At 40.5% G+C, this 21,859-nt stretch overlaps 1 protein-coding gene across 1 annotated transcript; it reads right to left on the bottom strand.

The window, feature by feature from the left end:
- Positions 1–710: 710 nt before the first annotated feature.
- On the bottom strand, positions 711–21,028 carry MIER3 (MIER family member 3). Its single transcript, XM_082497674.1, has 13 exons — positions 20,951–21,028; positions 20,159–20,183; positions 17,746–17,891; positions 15,685–15,819; positions 13,496–13,616; positions 11,189–11,274; positions 10,917–10,989; positions 8,904–9,055; positions 8,369–8,450; positions 4,085–4,179; positions 2,059–2,186; positions 1,731–1,876; positions 711–1,647 (listed from the first exon to the last, which is right to left on the bottom strand). Exons 1-13 carry the CDS (start codon positions 20,957–20,959, stop codon positions 1,190–1,192), a joined length of 1,656 nt encoding a protein of 551 aa, XP_082353800.1. The 5' UTR covers positions 20,960–21,028; the 3' UTR covers positions 711–1,189.
- Between the last annotated feature and the right edge of the window lie 831 nt (positions 21,029–21,859).

The following is a 21,859-nucleotide window of genomic DNA, read 5'->3' as shown; positions in this document are numbered from 1 at the left end:
GACTCGCCCGCAAGAATTAGAACAAACGTTTGCAAGACAAACTTCCTGGATGGCTAAATTGCACTCAATGTTCAAAATAAAAAATTTACTGAAATTAAATACTTGCTTTTATGGAAAACATTTTTTACTCATCCTTTCTTATTTGACCAAGGAGTGAAGCCTCATTTTTGAGCCAATGACTTGCCAAAACAAATAAATGCAAACCACACTAAAAAAAACTTTCAAAAACATACTTCAAGGTTCTACTATTCCTATATAAACTAGATAGTTCCTCAAAACTGTAACGCTTTGAACTGCAGTGCTCCAAACAATTCAAGATGTCTTCCAAATGTAGACTGTTTGATTAGTGGCAAATCCTAAGCTGTGCAGACTGTAGCTTTATACATCAGCTGCCTTAGGAAAGTTAAGGTACATGAACACATTACTCTTCAAAGTCGTGGACAAACCCCATCCGAATACAATATAGCGTAAAACGCATCTGTTTAAGCCAGTAAGTCTGAAGTACACAGACACCTATGGCAGCATAATTACTTCGGTGTAAGGTAGCCATGGCCTATAATTTTGCAACAGCATCGAAGTGTAGGTCTTCACACTTTACTCATGTTAAGTCCCTTGCGCTAGCTTCCACCAAGATGAACTTGTTTTGTAAACTGAAGTGCTCTAGTTTAGTATCACATGAGAGAAGGTTCCATTTAAAAAACATCCTTGTATGTTTGTGCAGTTTAAATTAAAGAAACCCATCCCTGCCTTTATAAGGAAAAAAAAAATGCTACATTGAGCAGGGATCAGGATTGGTACCTGTAAACATTGTTATTCCACTGCATCCGTTAGGGCAAAAGTAACTTAGACTAAAAAGCCACTCCAATCCGTTCAGAACTTCTGTGCTGGTTTTGAAATGGTGGCCTCCGTCTACAGGCTTTAAAAAAAAAAACTGAAGCAGAGCTTAAAGCTGCACCACAGAGTTCTCCTAGTCTCAAACTCTGCCAAACATCCTATTTCCACATTTCCACATTTATGGACTGAAAGAAGAAATTACTCTTGATAAATCAAGATATAGTTCTATACATACAAAGACATCACTGATGTCATAAAGTTCAAACTTCCAGTGAAAGACTAAGCAAACCTGATAGCACCCATCAAGTTTACTACTACTGCATAAAGTACCCACTGTTTGTTTTGTTTTCCACAGTCATTCTGAGTGAAGGGCAGCATGTTGGTGAAGAGTGTGGGTATTGATAAAACCATTTGTCTCATTTGCAGATAGACTGCTGAAGTCAGCCACTGAAACAGCCATTTTGGCACTGGTAATATGGTGTGTGTGATTCTCGAAGTCCACACCAAGGTTATTTACAGAGACATCATTCATGAAAGACTCTGGAACAGCAATTCCCATTTTCAATCTCTTCGCAGGTCTTTCTGTCTCCTCACTGCACATGTTCATTGGGTTTAGCTCTGAATGATAAAAGCCAGTCTCAAATAAGTTAAAACAATCACTTTCACCATTGCTAGGCAAGTTAAGCAATTCTTCTGTTCCAACAGGCACATGATTAACTGGTGCTCGGGGTAAGCTGTCCATAGGAGGAAAGGCATCATCCAGGCAGTTCACGTCTGAAGTGTGGCAGACTGTAGCTACACTATTTGTCAATGCTGGAATAAAGATGAACACAAATGCAAATGAAATAGTTGTTTGCATAGTTACAAGTAAAAAAAAAATATTTTTCTTGATTTACCTGTCAACTCATTGGCAGTGATAGAGTTCAGAATGCTTAGTTGTTGATCAGGAATGGTTTCTGTTCGAGTATTAGATGTTAAGGCTGAAGAATGCACTGCTCCACCCAGGGCTTCTGCTTCGTCTACCAAACGATCCATGTAGTCCCTAAAATAATATTGCATCCATAATATATTATTTAACCAGAAAACAAGGCCTAAAAATGATGATGGATTTCATTTCAGTTGCCATAGCCACTACAGCATTACACTTCAATGACAGAAGGAAAAAAATATCTTCTACATTTATGATTAGCAACAGAAAACATATTCCAAGAACGTTTTACTTACGTAACTCCTGGATGATGGTTATATCTCTTCTTTCCAAATCTTGTTTGCTGAGCAAAGTAATCATAACGTTCTGACTTTTTCCACATGTAATAGAAAGCCACACACTCAGCAACTGTTCTGGTTCTTACCTAAAAGACGGCAAGAAGAACTGATAAGATTAATGCAAAGACTTAAGTTTTGTCATCTCCCCAGTTCCCATTCCTGCAATATGGTTAGTTTTATTGTTCTAGTAACTGGAACAAAACAATTAAATTAGGAGACCTCAAAGAGATCTACAGTTTCAAGTAAGTATTGCATTTGTTGTACTGTATGCTTTATTGGCTTTTTTAAAACTAGATTGAAACTACATCTACATCTAAAGCATTAATATATATAACAATTTTTTAAACTATAAGACAGACTCTCTATTAAGATAGGAAAAGCTGCGCAAAGCAATAACCTAAGAGAGGTGAAGCAGGAAAGACTCTGGGTACTTATTCCTTTTGGGAAAGTCCAGAACTGTGGAGGCTTTGACAACAGATAATCACAACAGTAAATGCTTAAACAACCAAATAAAACTGTAGTCTTGTTGAGAAGGTATAAAAGACTCAAAAGACTCATTTTGATCTATGTTAACTGTTATCTCTTTCCCTGAAATGGAGGTTGCTATGTGAAGTCAAGATTCTTGGAGAAAAAGTCATTCCTTCTACCTATATTCTTGCAGACTATATCATTTTTTTAGACACAGAAACACTTCACGTCATCAGCCCACAGTTCCACTTTAAGTTTTACAACTAGAATATACAACTCTATCCAGGTATAGTCTGGCAGTAACCTATACTTGAGCTTAATCAAATTTACAGAAACATCAGAGGCAAATCCAAAATGCCTTGGGTGTAATAGTAAACCTTGCTAGTTTAGACACAAACATAGCAGGAAGGGGAGGAAATGAACACATCTCCATATGCTAGTATATAAAGTCGCAGTTAACAACACTTTTCAGTACAGTGATAAGGAAACATCTCTTGTTAAATTTCTCCATGCACTAGATCTTGTCTAGCTGATACTTTCCATATATAAGTGACATCAGCTTATGCTGGGTCCCAGAACTTTCTGTAAACTTTCTGGCATTTTACCTACTTGGAAAAAAACCCAGTGGATTTCTTAGACAAATTCTGGTCCGTAGTGACAGATGCATCAAACCACACATTTTGTTGCATGTTGGAAAAAAGTATTTCTAAATGGTTTCTTTGCATCTCTGATGAATTACTGTTAATTGGTAAGGTCCATTTAAAAACTGAACCACACATACATAATTTAGGACAGGTTGAACCAGATATTGAGCAGGACTAGCTGACTGTTCTTGAACAGCAACCACAACCCTACAAAGTTTACCTGAAATACAACAAAACCACCAGACTCCAGAAGAAAAAAACCTTCAAGGTAGTATGAAAACATAAAGGAGCTATACACAAAATTTGGAAACATGCATATTGCCAACTGTTGCTTTTTGATCAAAAGAAAAAAAAAAAAAGAAAAAAGGCTTATTCTTCATATTCTTCAGGCATAGAGGATTCAATCAGAAGCAATCCAGATCAAGATTAGAACTTCTTTGCTGGCCAGAAAACAGAGTACCGATGGATGACTACACTTTCTGAAAACAAAGAGCTTAAGCCTGTTTCTGTAAACTTACACCTTCCTGGTGACAAAAATAAGTTTAAAGATGCATTTTCCCCTCCCACAGCCATGGTATAGAAATACTGTACTTCTAGGAGAGACACACATTTAAGATAAATTATAAACTAATTGCATAAATGAAAGTAACGTCAACATAAGTCGATTTCAGAGATAATACACTGACTTATCTTGCAATGCCAAGCTTTTCCAATGACATCTGAGAAAAAATTAGCACAAAAATGCCAAGCTAGTTTCAATATGTTGGTTCTTATTTCACTCTTCTGCATTGCTTCTGATAAATGTATTGCTTTTACAGATTTTCAGCATCGTTTCATCTACCAATTCTCCCATTTAACTGTAAAATACTAACCTTGTTTTTCTGTATGAGATGAAAGTCTTTTCCATATATCAGAAGTGCGTGTTCAAAGCTTCTGCATTCTTCTTCTGTCCATGCTGTCATCTCTTCTAGACAATTACAAAAGTAGCATGATAAACTTGATTTCACTCACTAACCTTTTACAAAGAATAAAATATTTGTTGCTAATGGATGAATATCCAAATGCATTCTAAAAAAAACAACAGTTCAATTATTTAGATTCATGTTCTTTCCTCTACTGTACAGATATCCTACTTGGAATCTAACATTCTTCTTTATAAAGACTCATAAGAGTTTGATTTCTGAAATCTTTTATCCTTGAGGGCAAAGGACATTCAAAAGATTTGATTTATCATTTCTGAAAAAGTTTGTCATCAGAAAAACAAGGTTTGATAACATCACTGAGGTAAAAGAGAGATAATTTCTCTGAGTATTTCTTCTTACAGTGGTGGTTGGAAAATACAGCGAGCAGTACTTTGGTTCAGCCATCAACAAGAAGCGGGCCTGACTGAGATCAGCCCTGCTGTGCAAACTGTGACAACTGTGCTCGGCTTTATATCCTCAGGAACCAAGGAGTCTAGGCCATGCCTTATCAGGAGCTAGCAGTACCTGCCTGAGCTGGGACTAGACAAAACTAAAACTGTTACAGCTGCACACCTGCGCGTACATCAAAGTCACTTTACACTACAAATACCTGTAGCCCCCGTCTGGGCCCATGGAGTTCTCCTGCACGGCAGGAGGCTGCACAGAGGTGACCTCCCCTTAAGCAGGGAAGGGACACCTCTCAAGGTTACCCTTCAGGGTTGAGACAGCCCCTACACCCAGCACCTGATGGCTGTAACAAGGTAGGTGACACTTTACACTAAGCCTACAAGTATACTGTATGCTGGTGACATGTATATATACATCAAGGTATAGCATAATTATTAGAAGTTTAGTAAGTAGTAAAGTGTTTGCTGCCTAATTATCAATTATTGGTAAATCACTGTTTAATTACTATTCCGTTACTGCTTAGTTACAATTTAATTACCAATCATCAATGAATTATAATTTGATCATTTAATCATTAATAAAAACTTTTAGTTAACCTTGTAACAATGACTCTTAATAATTCACCTGCCACAAAAATCAGCATAGTTGGCAGGATGACAGATTCAATCACTGACTACTTACGGAGGCACAGAATTAACCCTTCACTGAAATTTTCAGATGGTTTGGTGTGTGAAAAGCAGGATAATTAGATAAAAGAACAGCTGAACCTTGTAAGATGGAAACTGGAAGATGGTAAAGAGAACATAATAATATACAAGATGTTGAAGAAGTATTTAGGAGCTGCATATTGGTATAAGGAATGTGAAGAACAGGAAATTAGAATGTTACAAGATGAAGTCAAACAAAGAAAGTGACAAGAAATGCTGTTACCTCTGTGAACAGACCAATTCCTTAAATAACTGAGGGAGGAAAAAGAAAAACCCAGGAAGGTAGAGGATAAACTAGAACTCATGGTAATTCAGGACCCTAACCCCCTCACATCCTGTAAAAAAGCGTAAGCTAATCATTTCCTCAGAAGATTGGTATGGAGATATTTGGAAGGACCTCAATCTAGAACTTAGCAGTGAGAGTGAATTAGATGAATCGGCATTTAAGGTAGTCCCTATTATTAAAACTGAGGTGTGTGCCAGACCTTAGGGGGCAACCAGAGAAATACCCTAAAGACCGCTCCATGGGATCCCCTTCAGCTGGCCAAACTGCATGAAAAATACAGGCAGAAGCCTGGAGAAATCAAGCCTGAGTGTCTCTGGCACATCCCCTTAACTGCAGAAGATCATATTATGTTAGGTCAGGACGGCTTTTAGGGACCAGGAGTGTTCTTGAATAAGCGACCATCCCCTAACACTGAATAACAAGCTATTACCCACCGAGTAGTGTGTATTGGGCAGGAGGCACAGACCCTCGGGACAGAGGGGAGCCCACTGCTATACCAATAAGATCATTAAGTGAACTTCTTACTGCCATTAGAAAAGCAGCCTGCCTTCAGGCTATGAACAACAGAGATGTACACGGTGATTACCCTGTCTCTGCCCCTGTAGACCCTAAAGCCGTGAAACCACTAATAAGGGGAGCCCCAGCTGTTTTAAAATTGTACCTCATTGCCAAAAGGGATTAAATAAGACAAAACGTAGAACATAATGCTCACAAGGGTCGGGATGGCCAATCCCACCTCCGACCCCTCTTGATGTGGGCAGACTCGATGCATGGCATTGTAAATCATAGTCAAGAAATGGGGTGGGATGAACCGACACCAGGGTGATTCCGAGCTGACACAGACAGCAGATGGATCCGGTAAGTAAGACAGTCTCCCCAGAACCCCTGACAATTTCCCCGATCTCATAAACCCACTGGTGAGGTAGTGGACCCCCAGAAAAGGCATAATAAACTGTGGAGAACAGCCTTAGCGCTAGGCATACCTCATGTAGCCATACAGGGTCAACTGACTGGGACTATACCTAGTCTGATCCAGGCTTTTTCAAAACAAGGGGTATCAGGGTATCTGGAAGGAAACAACAACCATCTGCTCCTAAAGATCCCATGAAAAACCCTTTCAGACTTCTTAAGGAGGAACCGCAAATATCTTCTTTTTTAAAAAAACCTAAAACTGCAGTTTCTAAATTGGAATTTTAGTCTTACAAACAACAATAAAAAAAAATCACTAAAAAAGAGCAAGACTTTTAAAAAGAAGTAGCTCAAACTATTTGAATAGGTCAGTTTTGTCTCAAGTATTGCTGATTTCCCATCTTGATTACGGCTTTGGGTCTATATATAACTAGGAAGGCATATTTCAGGTATCTCACAATCACAATGGTGATCCAAAAAGTTTCCATTCAGCTGACATTTAAAGCCAGTGGGGAAAAAACCTCACATTTCAAAACATTCCTGCAAGCAGACACTGGAACCAAGACCCTTCTGCTCCCAGATGAAGGTGATAATCATTCCACTGCAAGGCCATTTTCTTTCTTTCTCACCCCATTAATTTTGCACTCCTTACTACAGAGTTCTCAAGCTTCAAAGAGAAGCAAAGATCCCCACGTAAAGTCTCACTGTTAAGAAATTATCTTGGGAGTGGAAGATTTTTAATTCTCATCTTGAGAAGAGGAGTGAATTTCACTGGGTAGATCATAGCATAATGATTACTCTAAGAGACAGGCACTGACAGTATTATGATTCTTTACAGTTTTTAATGAGGGTATAGTAAGTCCCATCTGACTTGATGTGGGGTGGGGAGGGGAGTAGGGTGAGGGGTTGAGGAATGAGAGTCCTTAGAACAGAATTTTGGGCTCCGAACCACAAATGGGCAGAGATATTTTTTAATCCCAAAACAGGAATCTATATCCTAGAGAGGTGTGGGATTTAGGATACAACCCTGCAACTGATACTTCCCCTTATTGTTTAGGTCTACACAACCTCTTCTTGTACATGAGCTTTCTGAAGCACTGCTCTGATAATCCTTATTGTCCCCTTCACCTTTACCTTAGATATTTAGCTTTCACAGCACCTAACTTGTAAACACTCAAGTTCCCTCTGGATCCAGTTCTGAGTAGGGAATATCTGCTGGAATATCAACTTATACCAAGGCTCATACTCCATTTCTGCTTTATGCAACACATATGTTAAAATACAGAACAAAGAACTGCCTTTGCTACATGACAAACTCTGATTTTCATTTAAGGGAGTAATAAAACTGAGGACAAACAAGATGGAAGTTTGCTTTCCACTGCAAACTCAAGCAAAGCTCTCCACGCACTACCAAAGACCTATGGAACAGCAGAACCAGTTTAGAGTTGGCATAGCACAATGTTAGCACAGTGAGGAAGACAGAAGGGCTTATTCATTTAGCCAGCTATGTTCTCCTGATTCTGGTATAAACGTCATATGATTGTAATTCCTCATGATCTCAAAAAGATACTGTAATGTGGGTGAGAACTGCCTTATGGGAGCAAAATCATCACTCCCCCCACCTCTCTCCTCAGCCTGTGCCACTGTTACAACAGCAATGGAGGAAAGAAGGGAAGGTGAAAAACTGATCTTCAACCTTTATACGCGTTGCAAACTTCTCTAGCAGGAGTTTCCAACTGGCCAACAGTCAGATTATACCTAATGTGTGCTAAAGACATCACGGAAAAGGATGCAGTCATCAATCTGACTCTTACTCTAAGCAACTTCCCCCTTCCCCCTCCCCCCCAAACACAGATTTCTGAAAAAACAGGTACTCTCTCTTACCCTGAGATGCCTTTCCATTTGAGCAGTATCTCTCAATTGCTTCTTTAACATTATGGCTACTTTTAAGAAGTTCATACAGCGCCTATAAAGTAGAAAAAGTCTTTAGAAAAAGTCAAAGTCTGCAAATATCCAATCTAGACCTCTAAAACTAGCCTTTCAGTGAGCATATCTAATGTAAAAAAGAGGATTTATCTTTATACATGATGAAAAATTTAAAATACCAAAGAGCAAAACCATCCAAAAGTTGAGGCAAGGTTTACTTAAAATTTAAAACATTATATGCAATTATTTAGAAAGCTGGATTTGTCAACAGCATGGCAATCAGAAACACCACAGATCACAATACTGCCAACATTCAAATACTTGTACTTTTAAGCACATGCTTAAAATTACAAATAAGATCCTGACCCCAGTAACATCTAACAAAAAAAAAATAAAGACATTGAGTATTGCTGTCTTTGTAATACAAGGTAGAGAAAGAGGACACATGTTAATTACAAAGCAATGTGTCACAAATGGAAGATATAAAACATACTTGTTCATTGTCCCGTGTATGTAGTCCTTCAGGAATTCTGCCAATCATTTTTTCATTTCCTGTTCTTAAGGAGGTTTCAAAAAGGTATTCTTTAACTTTATTTTCTGAGATCACATCAGGTTTCCAAAGTAAATGGTCTTCATTTTCATATGCTGTTAAAACAGAAATCTGTTAACGCCAGGTGTGACATTTTTTAAGGCTGTAACATTAAAACCTATTTCACAAAGACAAAGAACAGGAACACAGAAGTAATCAAATCAAGCACCATCATGCCACTTTTAAATTCCACCTCACTTCTTGCCCAAAAGCCTCAGTTAAGAGACAGACTCTGCAGTGTGGCATGGCGAAGAGATTCAGGTTCCATGAGGATGAGATAAGGGACTCAACTCTTGAGACGAAGAGTCTTTACAGAGGAGCAACTTGTTGACAGCTAGACGATTCAAGTCAAATTATGCGGTATATTCATCATCTTCATGTAAACAAACTAGCAAAACCATTCACGGTTTTATTCAGCTGCTTTTAAAAAATAAACTATAGTTTACAGTAAAAGAGTGTAGGACACTACTTCAATATTTCAAATATTACATGTCAAAAAAAAAAAAAAAAGAAGAGGTGGGTAGTCGGTCGTTTTCAACTAAAATTTGCCAAAAATTACTTAACAGAATGGAAAGCTATGTCTCAACGTGGTAATTTGTTTCTCCATTCACTAACAACTGAATGCTGTTAAGAACTTGTACGTTGCATATTTTACAAGCAATCAGGATGTACAGTCCTCCTTTATAGTATACTGAAATCATGTATGCACTCCTTAAGTAGCTTATTTGAAAGACAATATATTGGAAATATGCAAGAGTTGGCCTGAGCCTTTGTCAGGCTGTGCACGTTTCAATTCTAGATTAAACTATAAATCCTTTACTCTGATCAATAGATGTGATTAACATTGTACATAATGTTTCACATGCTCTCTTGGCAATACAAAATTAGAGTTACTCTATTCAAACACAGAAGCATAATGGCTGTTAGACTAGAAGAGGATTCTCAATTCTCTCATAAAACTGCAGGAAAACAACACTAAACTAAGGTGAGGAATAAAATTACATCTCCTCTGAAAGTTCTGTTATGGCTTAAGAACATGGAAAGCTTTTGAACAGACCTGTTACAAATGTAAGGTTTACAGAAGAGCAGAACTGCCTGCTAGCAAAATTCTGGTAGCTAGGACTACACAGCAGAAATTTAAGCCCCATTTGCCATCACAAGCTCTTCAGGGAGTACAGAGGAGGCTTTCACAGAAACCTCCCGCCCTACAGCCAGGTCCAACCTCTCCAAGCACTGCTGACGCTCAGCTTCAATCTCCTTTATCAACCAAGACAACCCAGCTCTTCTTGCTGGAGTCCATGACTGAAAATCTCAAGAGGAGTTCCACAGGCTCTCCAATCTGCGAGCTACTGATTTGCTCTTGGCCATGCTAGCACACGAGTCTCGCTGGTTTTCTCTAGCACCAGCTCATTCCAGAGAAAGTTGTCAGATTAACCTCTTCCTGGTCATCCCCTGTTATCAGGACCTACATCTTCTAGTCATGCTATAGAAAGTTAAAATAGTTTATTGCTTTGTTTTCCATATTCATTTTGCAACCCACACTGTTGTCCTTGCCATAAAACCAGCAAGAAAAATACCGTTTTGAAGATCTTCAGTGTAAGCTAGGTTACATGCTAATAGCCCAGTTATGATACTCTGATGAAAATATCTCCTTCTTGACCCACAGTTTGTTGCCTCCTAACGTTATGAGATACTTCAGAATTAACACTGTAATCCACCCTGCAATGTTCTCTTGAGAATCACATTTGAGATACAATTATGTGGTTGTGGTACTTCAGTTTTCTAGTGCCTTTTTTCTTAAGCTCTCTGAGACTTCAGCTAAGCCACTGAATTTACCTTATAAATTTAAGTAACATTTTTCCATCTATTGCTATGTATAAATATAAAATAAAAAGTAAAACAGTCAGAAGAACTTACCCTTTTCATCATCACTGTATCTGCCAAGGTAAGGTGGAATTTCAGCCTGGTACTGTGAACCAACCATTATCTCCTGAAGACGTAACAAAAAGGTAGAGAAAGGTACTAAGTTAATATTTTGTATATGGAAACATTAAAAATGCCATTAAACTGGCATTTGGCAGAGAAGTCCAGAATTACGTTACTACTATTTACATAAGTACTACAAATCTAAATACATTTTTCTTAACAGTAAAGTTTTTCTAACTTTTAAAAAAAAATATAATTATTACCTTTCTCAAATCTTCAGATGAATTGCCATTGTCTGCCTCTACATCTTCACCATCTGATTCCTTATCTCCATCACACGTAGTGTTTGCTTCAGACACAAAAAAGTTTGGTTTTAGCTAGGAAGAATTTTCAGTTCAAATACAGAACTACAAGATACCCTTTACTTTTGAAAAGAGCACCTGCTTTTATTCTGGAAGACACTTATCATGAGTCTGTTGAGCTACATTTCTATCAGAAGTCTGTTAATCTACATTTCTATCAAACTCACACGAAGTCAGAAGTACTTGCATACTGCAGAACTGAAACATTTATCATCACTGCATCTGAGATAAACTACTACATTTCCAACAGTCAAAAGGAAATGAGATCATTTTTCTTCATCAATTTTCCCAATAAAGGCTTATATCTTACAGAAAAGGTATAAGAAAAACAGAAAACTTCCACGGCTATGACTTAGCCTCAGGCTAATCACAGAGAAAGTAAAGTTGAAGGCATGTCTTTATTACCTACTAAAACCTTTCATCAGAAGTTTTAATGGGCACTCAAAAGACTCCTTTTGCATGGAGTGAAGATACAGGAGAGGTATACAAAATGGAATAAGCAAAAGACAGCAAAACACTGCTTATTCCTCTTTAATCTTTTTTTTTTTTTTTCCTTTTCTTGCACTCCAAGCAATTCAAATACAGTACTCCACAGAACTCGTATTTCAGAATCTGGAATGCTGTGCTACTGGGTTCTGAAATAATTCTATTTTCATAGCTGTATAACCCCTGGCAGAATGGAATCTACAGTTCTGATGGGATTAAAGCTATTTTGTATTCTCAAACTTCATAAACAACATGCTCATAAATAGGGTTGCAATTTTAGCTTCATCACAACTAAACAAAATCGTCAACATCAGGGACAATATCCAAGACTGTATGAACTGAGGCTCTGCTTCTGTACTCATTACTACAATCACCAGTCTATCTCGTTTCGTTGCTAGATGCAATAAGCAAGAAGCTAACCTGAATGCATGAAATAACAATGCCTGGATTATCATAGGCAATTATTTTTTTTCCAATTAATACAAATTTAATAAAATAGCCTATATCATGTATTAGACATGTTTACCTTAAAACTTAATGTTATCTTAGTATCCGAGAAATGGACAGAGATCAGAAAAAAAGATGAAACTGCCAGCAGCACAGAGAACTGACATCTCCCTCCCTGAAATGGTGGATATTCAATTTTAAAATGTCCAGCCAAAAGTTCTAATAGAGAAAGTAACATTCTGATAGAAAACCATTACAGCTGAAAACAAAGATGACTGTTTCTTAATCTCCAGTAAGATGAAGGGCTAATCATTTTTTTCTATAAAGCTGCCACACTTTCAGTGTCGTATTCATTAACAGTTCACAAGCAATGTTTAAGTGCCAGCAAGTCTGGGGTTCGTTTAACTGAAGAAAGGACATTACAATTTAAGGTTTTCGTATCTCTTTCAACAGATGTCTTATATTTATTACACAACTGGCAGCATGCAACGGGCTACAATTGCTGATGACTGAGGCAGCACATCCCCTTTATCATTCCCCTGATCTAGAGAAATTAAATCCCCCAGGAAGAGATTAAGATACTTGCCAAATTAAAACTGTGATAAAAATCCTCTACATTGCTTTAACTCTAGTCCACCAGTGAACAAATGAGCTGCAACAGGCAATGAGGAATACCTTATCCAGGTTGGACAGCTGAACCATTGGTTCTCAGATCTGTCCCATAATAGCTCCATGGGTAGTTAAATTTTGGTGGTCATGGGTTTATAGGCCCCATCCCATATAAAACCACTTTGGCTCACCCCATGAAGTCCTATGGAAAAGTGCTGAATGTGTGAAGGGAAATAATCACAAAGAAACCACATCCCAGTTCACATCCACAGGCTGCACGGAGTCGTCACTGGTTTAAAAGCAGCAGCAAAAATTTTAGTAGAGAAACACTAATTTAAAAGAATGGGTTACACATTCACATAATTCACTGACATACTGAAAATCATGAAGGGTGTTCCTCAATACCACATTAACTATCAATTATGAAGTTATTGTATTTGTAGAAAAATTAATTTTACTTGTGCTTTAAGCTCAGTACCAAATATAAGTATTTTAGGTAATCAGCAATACCAACCAAAGACAACATTCATGTACTACATCCTGCAAAGCACTGTTTCTCAATTCTTGGTGAAGTCAGCACTACCCTGCAATTTTGACATTTTAAGCTAGGAAGCTATATATAATGCTAAAACTTTTTGAGTGCCATTATAAAATTAGGTTTCCTACATCTTAATGGCCGAGGAAAGAAGTCAGTAGCCTCATGCGAAGTAACTGATGGTGTCAAGTCATCAGCAGAGGACTGTGTTTCTTCATCGTCACCCGACAAGAGGTCTTTAGCGATTTCCTCCTGTATTATTAAAATAAAAAAATAAAACATCAGACTGACTATTATGTATAGACTGGTGAGCATTTAGATCCAGCAAATTCTAAGTCTCATTAATTAAAACAAATTATTTTATCATAAATAAATTTAGCAGCCCATTAATTAAAAAGCTAGTTCACTCCTCCTAAATCTAAGGACAAATATAAACAGTCATTTCAGAGTTGAACACAGGGGTTAATTTCCCCTTTGTTTTCTATTAAAGTAAACACACAAGAAGTTACTTTCGCAAGCATCAACTTCATATGTTCTTCCAACTGCTTCCAGTGACAAATGCCAGTGGAAACTGCCTCAAATCTCTAAAATTCTGTCATTTTTTGCATCACAGATATACTGAAGCTTTAAAAGTCTGTTACCCCTTAAACTTGCTGGGGGGAGGGAAGGGGGGGTGGGGTTGGTAAAGCCAGGCAGTTTCGTAGAGTTTTGCTGAGAGGACAGTTACAGATAATTGACAATCTGTTACCTTCCCAAAACACAAAAACATTAATGTTTCTGTAGGTTAAAAAAAAAAAAAAAAAAAAGGATATTAAGAAAGAAAAAACACACTTCCTCCACTAGCTGACATGTTTGAACCTCTCTATAGAGGTTAGGAAGGGAAAAAACAGTATTAGACAACAAGCCGACTACATTTTTGTAGCCTCAACACAATCGTGAATCCTAATGAGAATCAGATGTGCCGAGCCATCATTATAGCCTACTTTCTGTGGAGTTTACCATTACATCATACTCACAGAAACTAAAAAAATAAAAAAGACATATACTTACTCCCTACGTACTTTATAATCCAAACTACTAGCTGCATATGCTTTATAGACAAAAATCAGATTAAAATCTCAGAATTCAAAGTTAGCTTGCAAATCACCAAACCTGAAGTTTCAGGTTGTTACATCAGCAATGCAACACATACAGTCACTGCACATAAAACAATCTCTCTCGCACTCTCCAAAGTTGAGACCTTTCCAAATGATATGCATTTGAAAGCAACATTCCAAAGCATTCAGCAGTGCATTTTTGATACTTGACATGCATGTTGGAAGCTGCAATTATCACTTCTGGATATTGCATACATTATAAAAAAATCCCACTTCTATTAAAAAAAAAATCTATTTAAAATTCTTCAGATGTGTTTTAGAAGAACAGTTAACTTATTTATCATTTGTAGTAATGCAGTGCTACTTAAGTTGCTATCCATTTGTGTGACAATTAGAATCAGATCCTCAATATCCTTGAAAATGATTGAATTCAGAGTAATATTGGATATTGAAATTAACAAAGATACATATTTTGTAACATCAAGACATAACAAAATATAATTTCACAGAATCGTCAGGGTTGGAAGGGATGTCTGGAGATCATCTAGTCCAACCCCCCTGCCAGAGCAGGGTCACCTACAACAGGTTGCACAGGACAGCGTCCAGGCGGGTTTTGAACGTCTCCAGAGTGGGAGACTCCACAACCTCTCTGGGCAGCCTGTTCCAGTGCTCCACTACCCTCAAAGCGAAGAAGTTCCTCCTCATGTTAAGATGGAACTTCCTATGTTCAAGCTTGTGCCCATTACCCCTCGTCCTATCAATGGGCACCACTGAAAAAAGACTCCTCCAATCCCTCTGGCATCCTCCCTTTAAGTATTTGAAAGCATTAATAAGATCCCCCCTCATTCTTCTTTTCTCTAGACTAAAGAGACCCAAGTTCCTCAGCCTTTCCTCATATGAAAGATGTTCTAATCCCTTAATCATCTTCGTAGCCGTTTGCTGGACCCTCTCCAGCAGATCCCTGTCTTTCTTGAACTGGGGAGCCCAGAACTGGACGCAGTACTCCAGCTGTGGCCTCACCAGGGCAGAGTAGAGGGGGAGGATGACCTCCCTCCACCTGCTGGCCACACTCTTTTTGATGCACCCCAGGATGCCATTGGCCCTCTTCGATGCCAGGGCACATTGCTGGCTCTTGGTCATCCTGTTGTCCACCAGGACTCCCAGGTCCCTTTCCTGGATTTCTGCTTTTAAACCACAATACGGGGGAAACAGTTCTAACTTACTTTATCTAGAGTCATATCTGGAAGTTCATCTGCAAGTTCACTTGGAGAGCTATCCGCACTGGAACCTGCCATAACTGGAATCGTGGGTTCATAACCATAGAATGCCAGTAAATCTTCCAATGGCATGTTTCCTTCCTAATACAAGAGGATTTACAAACATTTCAACATATTGACAAATACTTGTTGTGAACAGTTCAGGCCTAAAAGCATAAGACGTATTTTGAAGAACAAAAGTAAAAAACAAACCAAGAAAAAGTTAATTGAAAGCAGGAGTCTTGATTAAAGATTTAAAATATTTTCAGGCTCAGGACTAGAATAATTCATAACCATGTCTCTTGGCATATGGTGATGTCCCATCAAGCTATTGAAGAAAACCGTTTACTGGATGGAACTGAAGAGTAGATATTGAAAATTCACTCCTTATCTGATTCATATTGTAGAGCATGATTTAGCTGTATTTCTCCAAGAGAGAAGATATCCTAGAAACACTAACAACCCCCCTACAAGAGAGAAATGCAGAAAAACTTCGAGACTTTAGTCCTACGTAGTTACAGCTGCATGTGTGCAAACCCCCACAAAACTAAACCAATATAGCAACTTTTAAGCCCTCCTTTCCCATCTCCCATACAATATGTTTTATGCTCATTGGCAAGGTAATAGGAGAAAGACAGCTAATGATACAGAAGGCAAAAATCAAGAGAAAGGCTTGATTTATAACTTGTTTGTTCCGAGAGCTTTTGATCAAGTGATTTTACTAAGTATCATCACACTTGCATCCTAACACAATTAATAAAACAATAAAGAGTGGAGATGTGTTTAGTTACCTGATTCAAGCTATCAAAATATGAAAAATATTTTCCAATATTTGTACCTTTGAAAGTTATATTACCTTTAAAAATTTCTTGTTGAAATCATACACTGATTAAATTACTTGTTTTCTTTAGTCAGCTAAGGTCTTAGTCCTGCAAAGACTTTTCACAATGGGTAAACGTAAACTCATGTCCAAGTCTTTCCAGGATCGGGACCTAAAGTAATAAAGTGTTTAAGATGAGTGGCTCTCGGTTCTTCTTCCTTCTATTATAGAAGCAATAAGATAATTTTGTGGAGTAACAACTCCATTTTAACCACCAGGCTTGGCAAGCTGCTTTGCTATTATAATTGCAAGTTCATAATCAGCAACAATGTAATTGTAAAGGTAGCAGTACAAAAAAAAAAAAAAAAATCAGGAGTATAAACACTGTCAACTCCACAGTTAGAAAATCTGTTTTCACATGGACTACAAAACCACAGCCTCATATTTGATGCTAAAAATTACACTTTCCTGGAACATTGTTGACCAAAATCTGCAGTTATGCTGAGCGGTATAAGTGGGTCACTGAACAGTAATGGAAGCAGCACCAATTTGTGGGTGTTCGGCATTCAGCGGGCATTCAAAATGGGTGATGCACTGCCACAGATGAACAAGAGGTGTAAATAGGAAAAACATGTAATAGGAAAACCATATAATTAAAGAGCGTAAAACAGAATAGGAAAAGCCAAGGAGCATGCTGGTGATTTTGTACACCCACCAAATGCCAAACTGATGAAACTAAGACATAGAACTACCATTTACATAGCAAATGAATGTGACCCATCATGCCTAAAACAGGACTTGACCAACAGAATGAAATACAGCTAGCTGCAGCTGAACAGTACGCAAAACGTACAGTTTCAACTTATATCCAATTTACAAAACTGAGAAGTGGTAAGTGGTATTAGATGACAAGACTTTAACACCTGCTTCAGTGATTTCTCTACCAAAGCGAAAAGACTACTAAATGAAAAAGAAGAATATGAACTTAACACTAGTATCTTTGAGAAGCTAGAGTTCAACCGTTTTGTGAGGATGCGCTGCTATATCCTACTCAAACCTCATTTTCTTTTCTTTCTTTAAACAAGCTGCAAAGACACACTGCAGGAAACTGCATTATACAATGCAAACTGAAGAACAGGTTGAGTGTTCTTTTCACTAGAAAAGTTACAACATGTACGGACATTTATGAGAGAGTGAGTCACTCTTACCTTTTCTAAATCTTCAATTTCAGAGCTGAAATTTTTGCTTTCTTCCATCATTTCCTCTTCTTCAAGAGTTCGCTCATCATCATAATCATGCACCAGCATTTCAGCAGATGGGTCAAAGTCATGATCCTCAGACGATAAAGAGCCAACTACCAAAAACATCTAATTTCAGTCATTTTTTTTCTACACCAATACATGAAATTACATCACAGAAAAATTACAGTTGCATGAATTCTTTTACATACAGGGTCAGAACTATCAACAGAATAACTGGAACAAATTCCTAACTACTCAACAAATTCAGCAGCTTTGGCTGGCCTTCCCTTTTTGTATTTGTAAGTAATAGGTGCAGTTTTCTCTCTTGCAGTATAGAGTACTTGGGAGAAGTACCTTAATTCTAAAACAAAGCTTCAGAGAGTAGAATACCAAATTAATATTTTACTGAATAAAAGATTGTTCAAACCATCCTAGAAATCATCATTAAGGTACAAAGCACACACGTCACAGGATTTCAGATGCTGCAAGACTGTGATTGTACAGACTCTGATTCCATGTATGTGATTTATATGGTAACAAGCATAGTTTTTCACTGGTAAACAGATAACTTAGTTTATGAATCAGCTTCCCACTAACAGCAAAATAAACAATGAAACTTGCTTCAGATGAGTTTGGCCTCATAGATGAATCTTTTATTAAAACTAATTTAATTCTTAGCACTAGATCTAGAAAGAAAGAATAAATATAGCACAGTTGGAAGAAATATTGAGGAAAATATACCAGAAATAATAGAATGCTTCTAATGGATCACATTAATCAACAAGCCATTGTGATGGCTCTGTGGCCCAACAGACACTTTTTCATTACTCAAGAGCATACTCTTAAGTCATCAATAAAGTACTGTTATTATTTTAAGTGCATTTTGTCAACTGTTAGAAAGGTTATCATTATATCCAACAAGTTTTAAAGATGCAAACATTCTGCGCCGCAAAGTCAGTGTTCTACAATGAAAATCAATGAAATACAGGGTTGTTTTGCTCTTTAGTGTTTGTTTTCTTAAGGCTTTCAGGATGGAGAAAAGAAACAGATTAGGATATTTCTCTTTCACTTCTGGTTTCCCCTTCTAGTTCTTACATACTATTGCTCTGTTGCAATCCTTGCCTTACAAGCCACAAAGAAAAGGTCTATTAAGAACTATTTCCATGTATGAACTTCTACAGAAGTTTTAAAGGAAACAGCTACAAATTTTAAATCCTTTTCAAAAAAATAAAGCAGCATCCCTCTTTGCACTGCTTCCAGCCTTGAAAGAGACAGTTGTTTATACTAACACTTCTGAGTCTTAAGGCATCTACCTAATTTTTCAGCAATTATGCTAAGTGTTCATTCCTTATATACAGGTAAACTTTGTCCATTTATCTTGCTTAAGACAATACTGTGAAAGTTCATCATATCATACTGTGATACTGTAGAGAACATTCAGGCCAAAAATGCTTTTCATTCACATGCTATTCATATTATGGTCTCCTAGAACTTTCAGTATAGCTGATAACACTGCTCCAATTACAATAATGACATTACGTGTTGAATTTTCCTCCTGTTGGCCATCACATCCTGATCCAGTTTTAAGGAAATGTCAATTGCCTTAATCTAACATATATTTTTATATATGTGTGCTCAAGATCATTGCTTCTAATTGCCATTCTAACTCATTTTATGTTCAAGTAACTCAAGTGTAAGTTCTATTCCACTCACAGACTTTAGATAAAAAAGTCCCACTTCTTCAGTAGCTCTGAATGCCCAATATCCCATTTAAAATATTGAAAACCATATTTAAAAATACAAGCTCAACAAATTTTGTGAGAGTAGTTAAAAAAGATGACAGTTGATGCAGAAGGCAGGTACATAGAAGCATTCCCCAAATACTTCTACAAGAGTAGCCCTGCTGATGTTAACTATGCTCGCTTGTGTAAAGTATTCCAAAGACCTTTTGTAACGTATTCTAAAGACCTTTAACGACAGTTAATGCCTTATAAATTGCTTATCATTATGATTTTGAACATATTCTGTCATTACCAAGAAGTCAAAAATTTACACAAGCCTGTAGTTATCAGCAACAAGAGAAGCAGTCGCTCTCCAGGCCACATGGCTTTACTGAGATGCTGACTTAAGAGCACTACAAAACTTTGTTTTCATTTTGGGTTCCGAGCAGCCAACCACTAACTCCAACCGGAGTTAAGGGAAAGACTCCACAGCGCACATCTCCTTCTCTTAAAAATGCGGCAGGCAACTAACTGCGTGCACATGAAGCGTTACGAAAGCTACGAGGGGACAGATTTGGGAAGGAGCAGGAAAGAGGGAGCGGCGGTGGGCAGGCGGGCGGCAGGCCGGCTGCCGGAGCAAGAGGTGGGCGAGGACGAACCTGGGCTCGAACTCCCAAAAGAAGCCTGCGGGGAGAAGAGAGAGCGAGGTGAGAGCGGGCTCCCTCTGGCCGGGCAGTAGGCAGCGGTCATCATTTCACTTTCCCCCGGCGCTGCCCCTTCCCCCGCCGCCCCCCTTCGCGCCGCTCCCCGCCGGCCTCGGCCCCTGCGTCCCGCCCTGTTGGCCCCTCCATCCCGTTCACCCTCTCCCATCCCTCCTTCCCTCGCTCGCTCCCCGCCTGCCGCTCTCCCTTCCCTCCTCCTCCACAGGCAGAAGCCCCCTCACCCCCCCAAGAGCCCCGGCCGGCGCTCCCGCTCCCTCCGGCTCCGGCCGGGCGGGACATGACAGGGGCAGGCGACGGCGGAGGCAGCCGGACCGGCCGCCGCCTCTTCCCCACTCCCAGCCCGGGGCTCGCTCCTCCTCCCTCCCGCCGGGCGTTTCTCCATCGTCCGCGCTGCGGCGGCCCCGCCGCCGGCCCGTCCCGCTCCCCCCCGGGGCCCAGCGCCGCGGCCGCGCCCCCCTCCGCGGCCTGTCGGCCGCCCGCGGGCTGCGAACCCGGCACCCGCGCTGCGCGGCGCCCGCCGTTGCGGCCTAGTCGCGCAGGCTCCCGCTGCCCCGGCGCCGGCGGCCCCACCGGCAACCTCCCCGCCCCGCCGGTCCCCTCCCCGCACCGCCGGGCCGCCCCGGAGGCGCCTTACGGGGATGTCGAGGCCGGCGCGGCGGGCCTGCCGGCGGCGGGGCCCCGCGGGGAGCCGGCCGAACCTCGGCGCCCCAGCCCGCTTTCCCCGCTCACCTCCGCCATATTGGGACGATCGGGCTGAGGAGCAGCGCTGCGCCGAGTGCCCGGATGGGGCCGCTAAGCCAATGGCAGCCGCCGAGCCCCAGCCGGAGCCGGCCGGGAGGGAGCGGAGGGGCCGGCGGGACCGGGCTGGGGCGGAGGAGGCGGCGCCGGGGCAGGGGCAGCGCCGGGACCCCACCTCCGGCGGCACCGCGGCCCGCCGCGCCCCGGCCGGCGAGGGCGCTCCGCCCGCCCCGGCCCGCCGCGCCCCGCCCCGCCCGGAGAGGGCGCTCGGTGCTCGCCGCCGAGCCCAGGCCGGAGGGGCGCGGCGCCGGCCGCCGCCCTCCACCCGCCCCGCCCGGGGAAGCCTGGGCCGGCGGAGGCTGCCCACCCCGCGGCGGGAGCCTTCGCCGTGTTGCCTGAGAGGGGGGGCACCCCCAGGCCGGCAGGAGGCCGGACGCCTCCCGCCTGGGCCGGCGTGTCTCTGGCTGCCCCGCGGCTTGCCGTCCTGCGCCGGGGCCGCCGTGCGGCAGCGGTACCGGGCCGTGCCACCTGCGCTTCACTGGGTGCGGAGCCCCGTTCCAGGTGGCGGTGTGGAGGAGGGCTGGCAGTGGCACCCGCACCCAGCAGCCCAGGTGTCCGGGGCAGGAAAACGACATCGCAAAGCCTTCAGCCCTTACCGTTGTTGGCTGCCCTGATGGGGCTTAGACGGAGAAAGTGAAATTTGCAGTGGGTTTGGCTGACTAAAAGTTCAAAAGTTTTACGTAGGAGTAATAGCTATTACGTTTTTTAGCTTTTTTTTTTTTTTTTTTTTTTTTGTCCCAGTACACGCAAAGTGGGAATAGGGCCGTTTTCAGCTTGATTTCTTCATCCCCAGCTATAAAGACTCATGCTTTTAATTTTGGAGTCGCATGTTTCTGCTTC

Source organism: Vanellus vanellus, assembly GCF_965231255.1.
Source record: "Vanellus vanellus genome assembly, chromosome: Z".
Lineage (NCBI taxonomy): Eukaryota > Metazoa > Chordata > Aves > Charadriiformes > Charadriidae > Vanellus > Vanellus vanellus.
This window is presented reverse-complemented; position numbering and strand designations above follow the sequence as displayed.

Bases quoted from the DNA above. Each gene is read 5' to 3' on its own strand.
- MIER3 (XM_082497674.1), bottom strand. The intron at 8,451-8,903 runs GTATGTTTTATA...TCTACTTTATAG, and splicing joins ATACACGGGACAATGAACAA to GCGCTGTATGAACTTCTTAA. The intron at 1,648-1,730 runs GTAAATCAAGAA...TCTTTATTCCAG, and splicing joins CACTGCCAATGAGTTGACAG to CATTGACAAATAGTGTAGCT.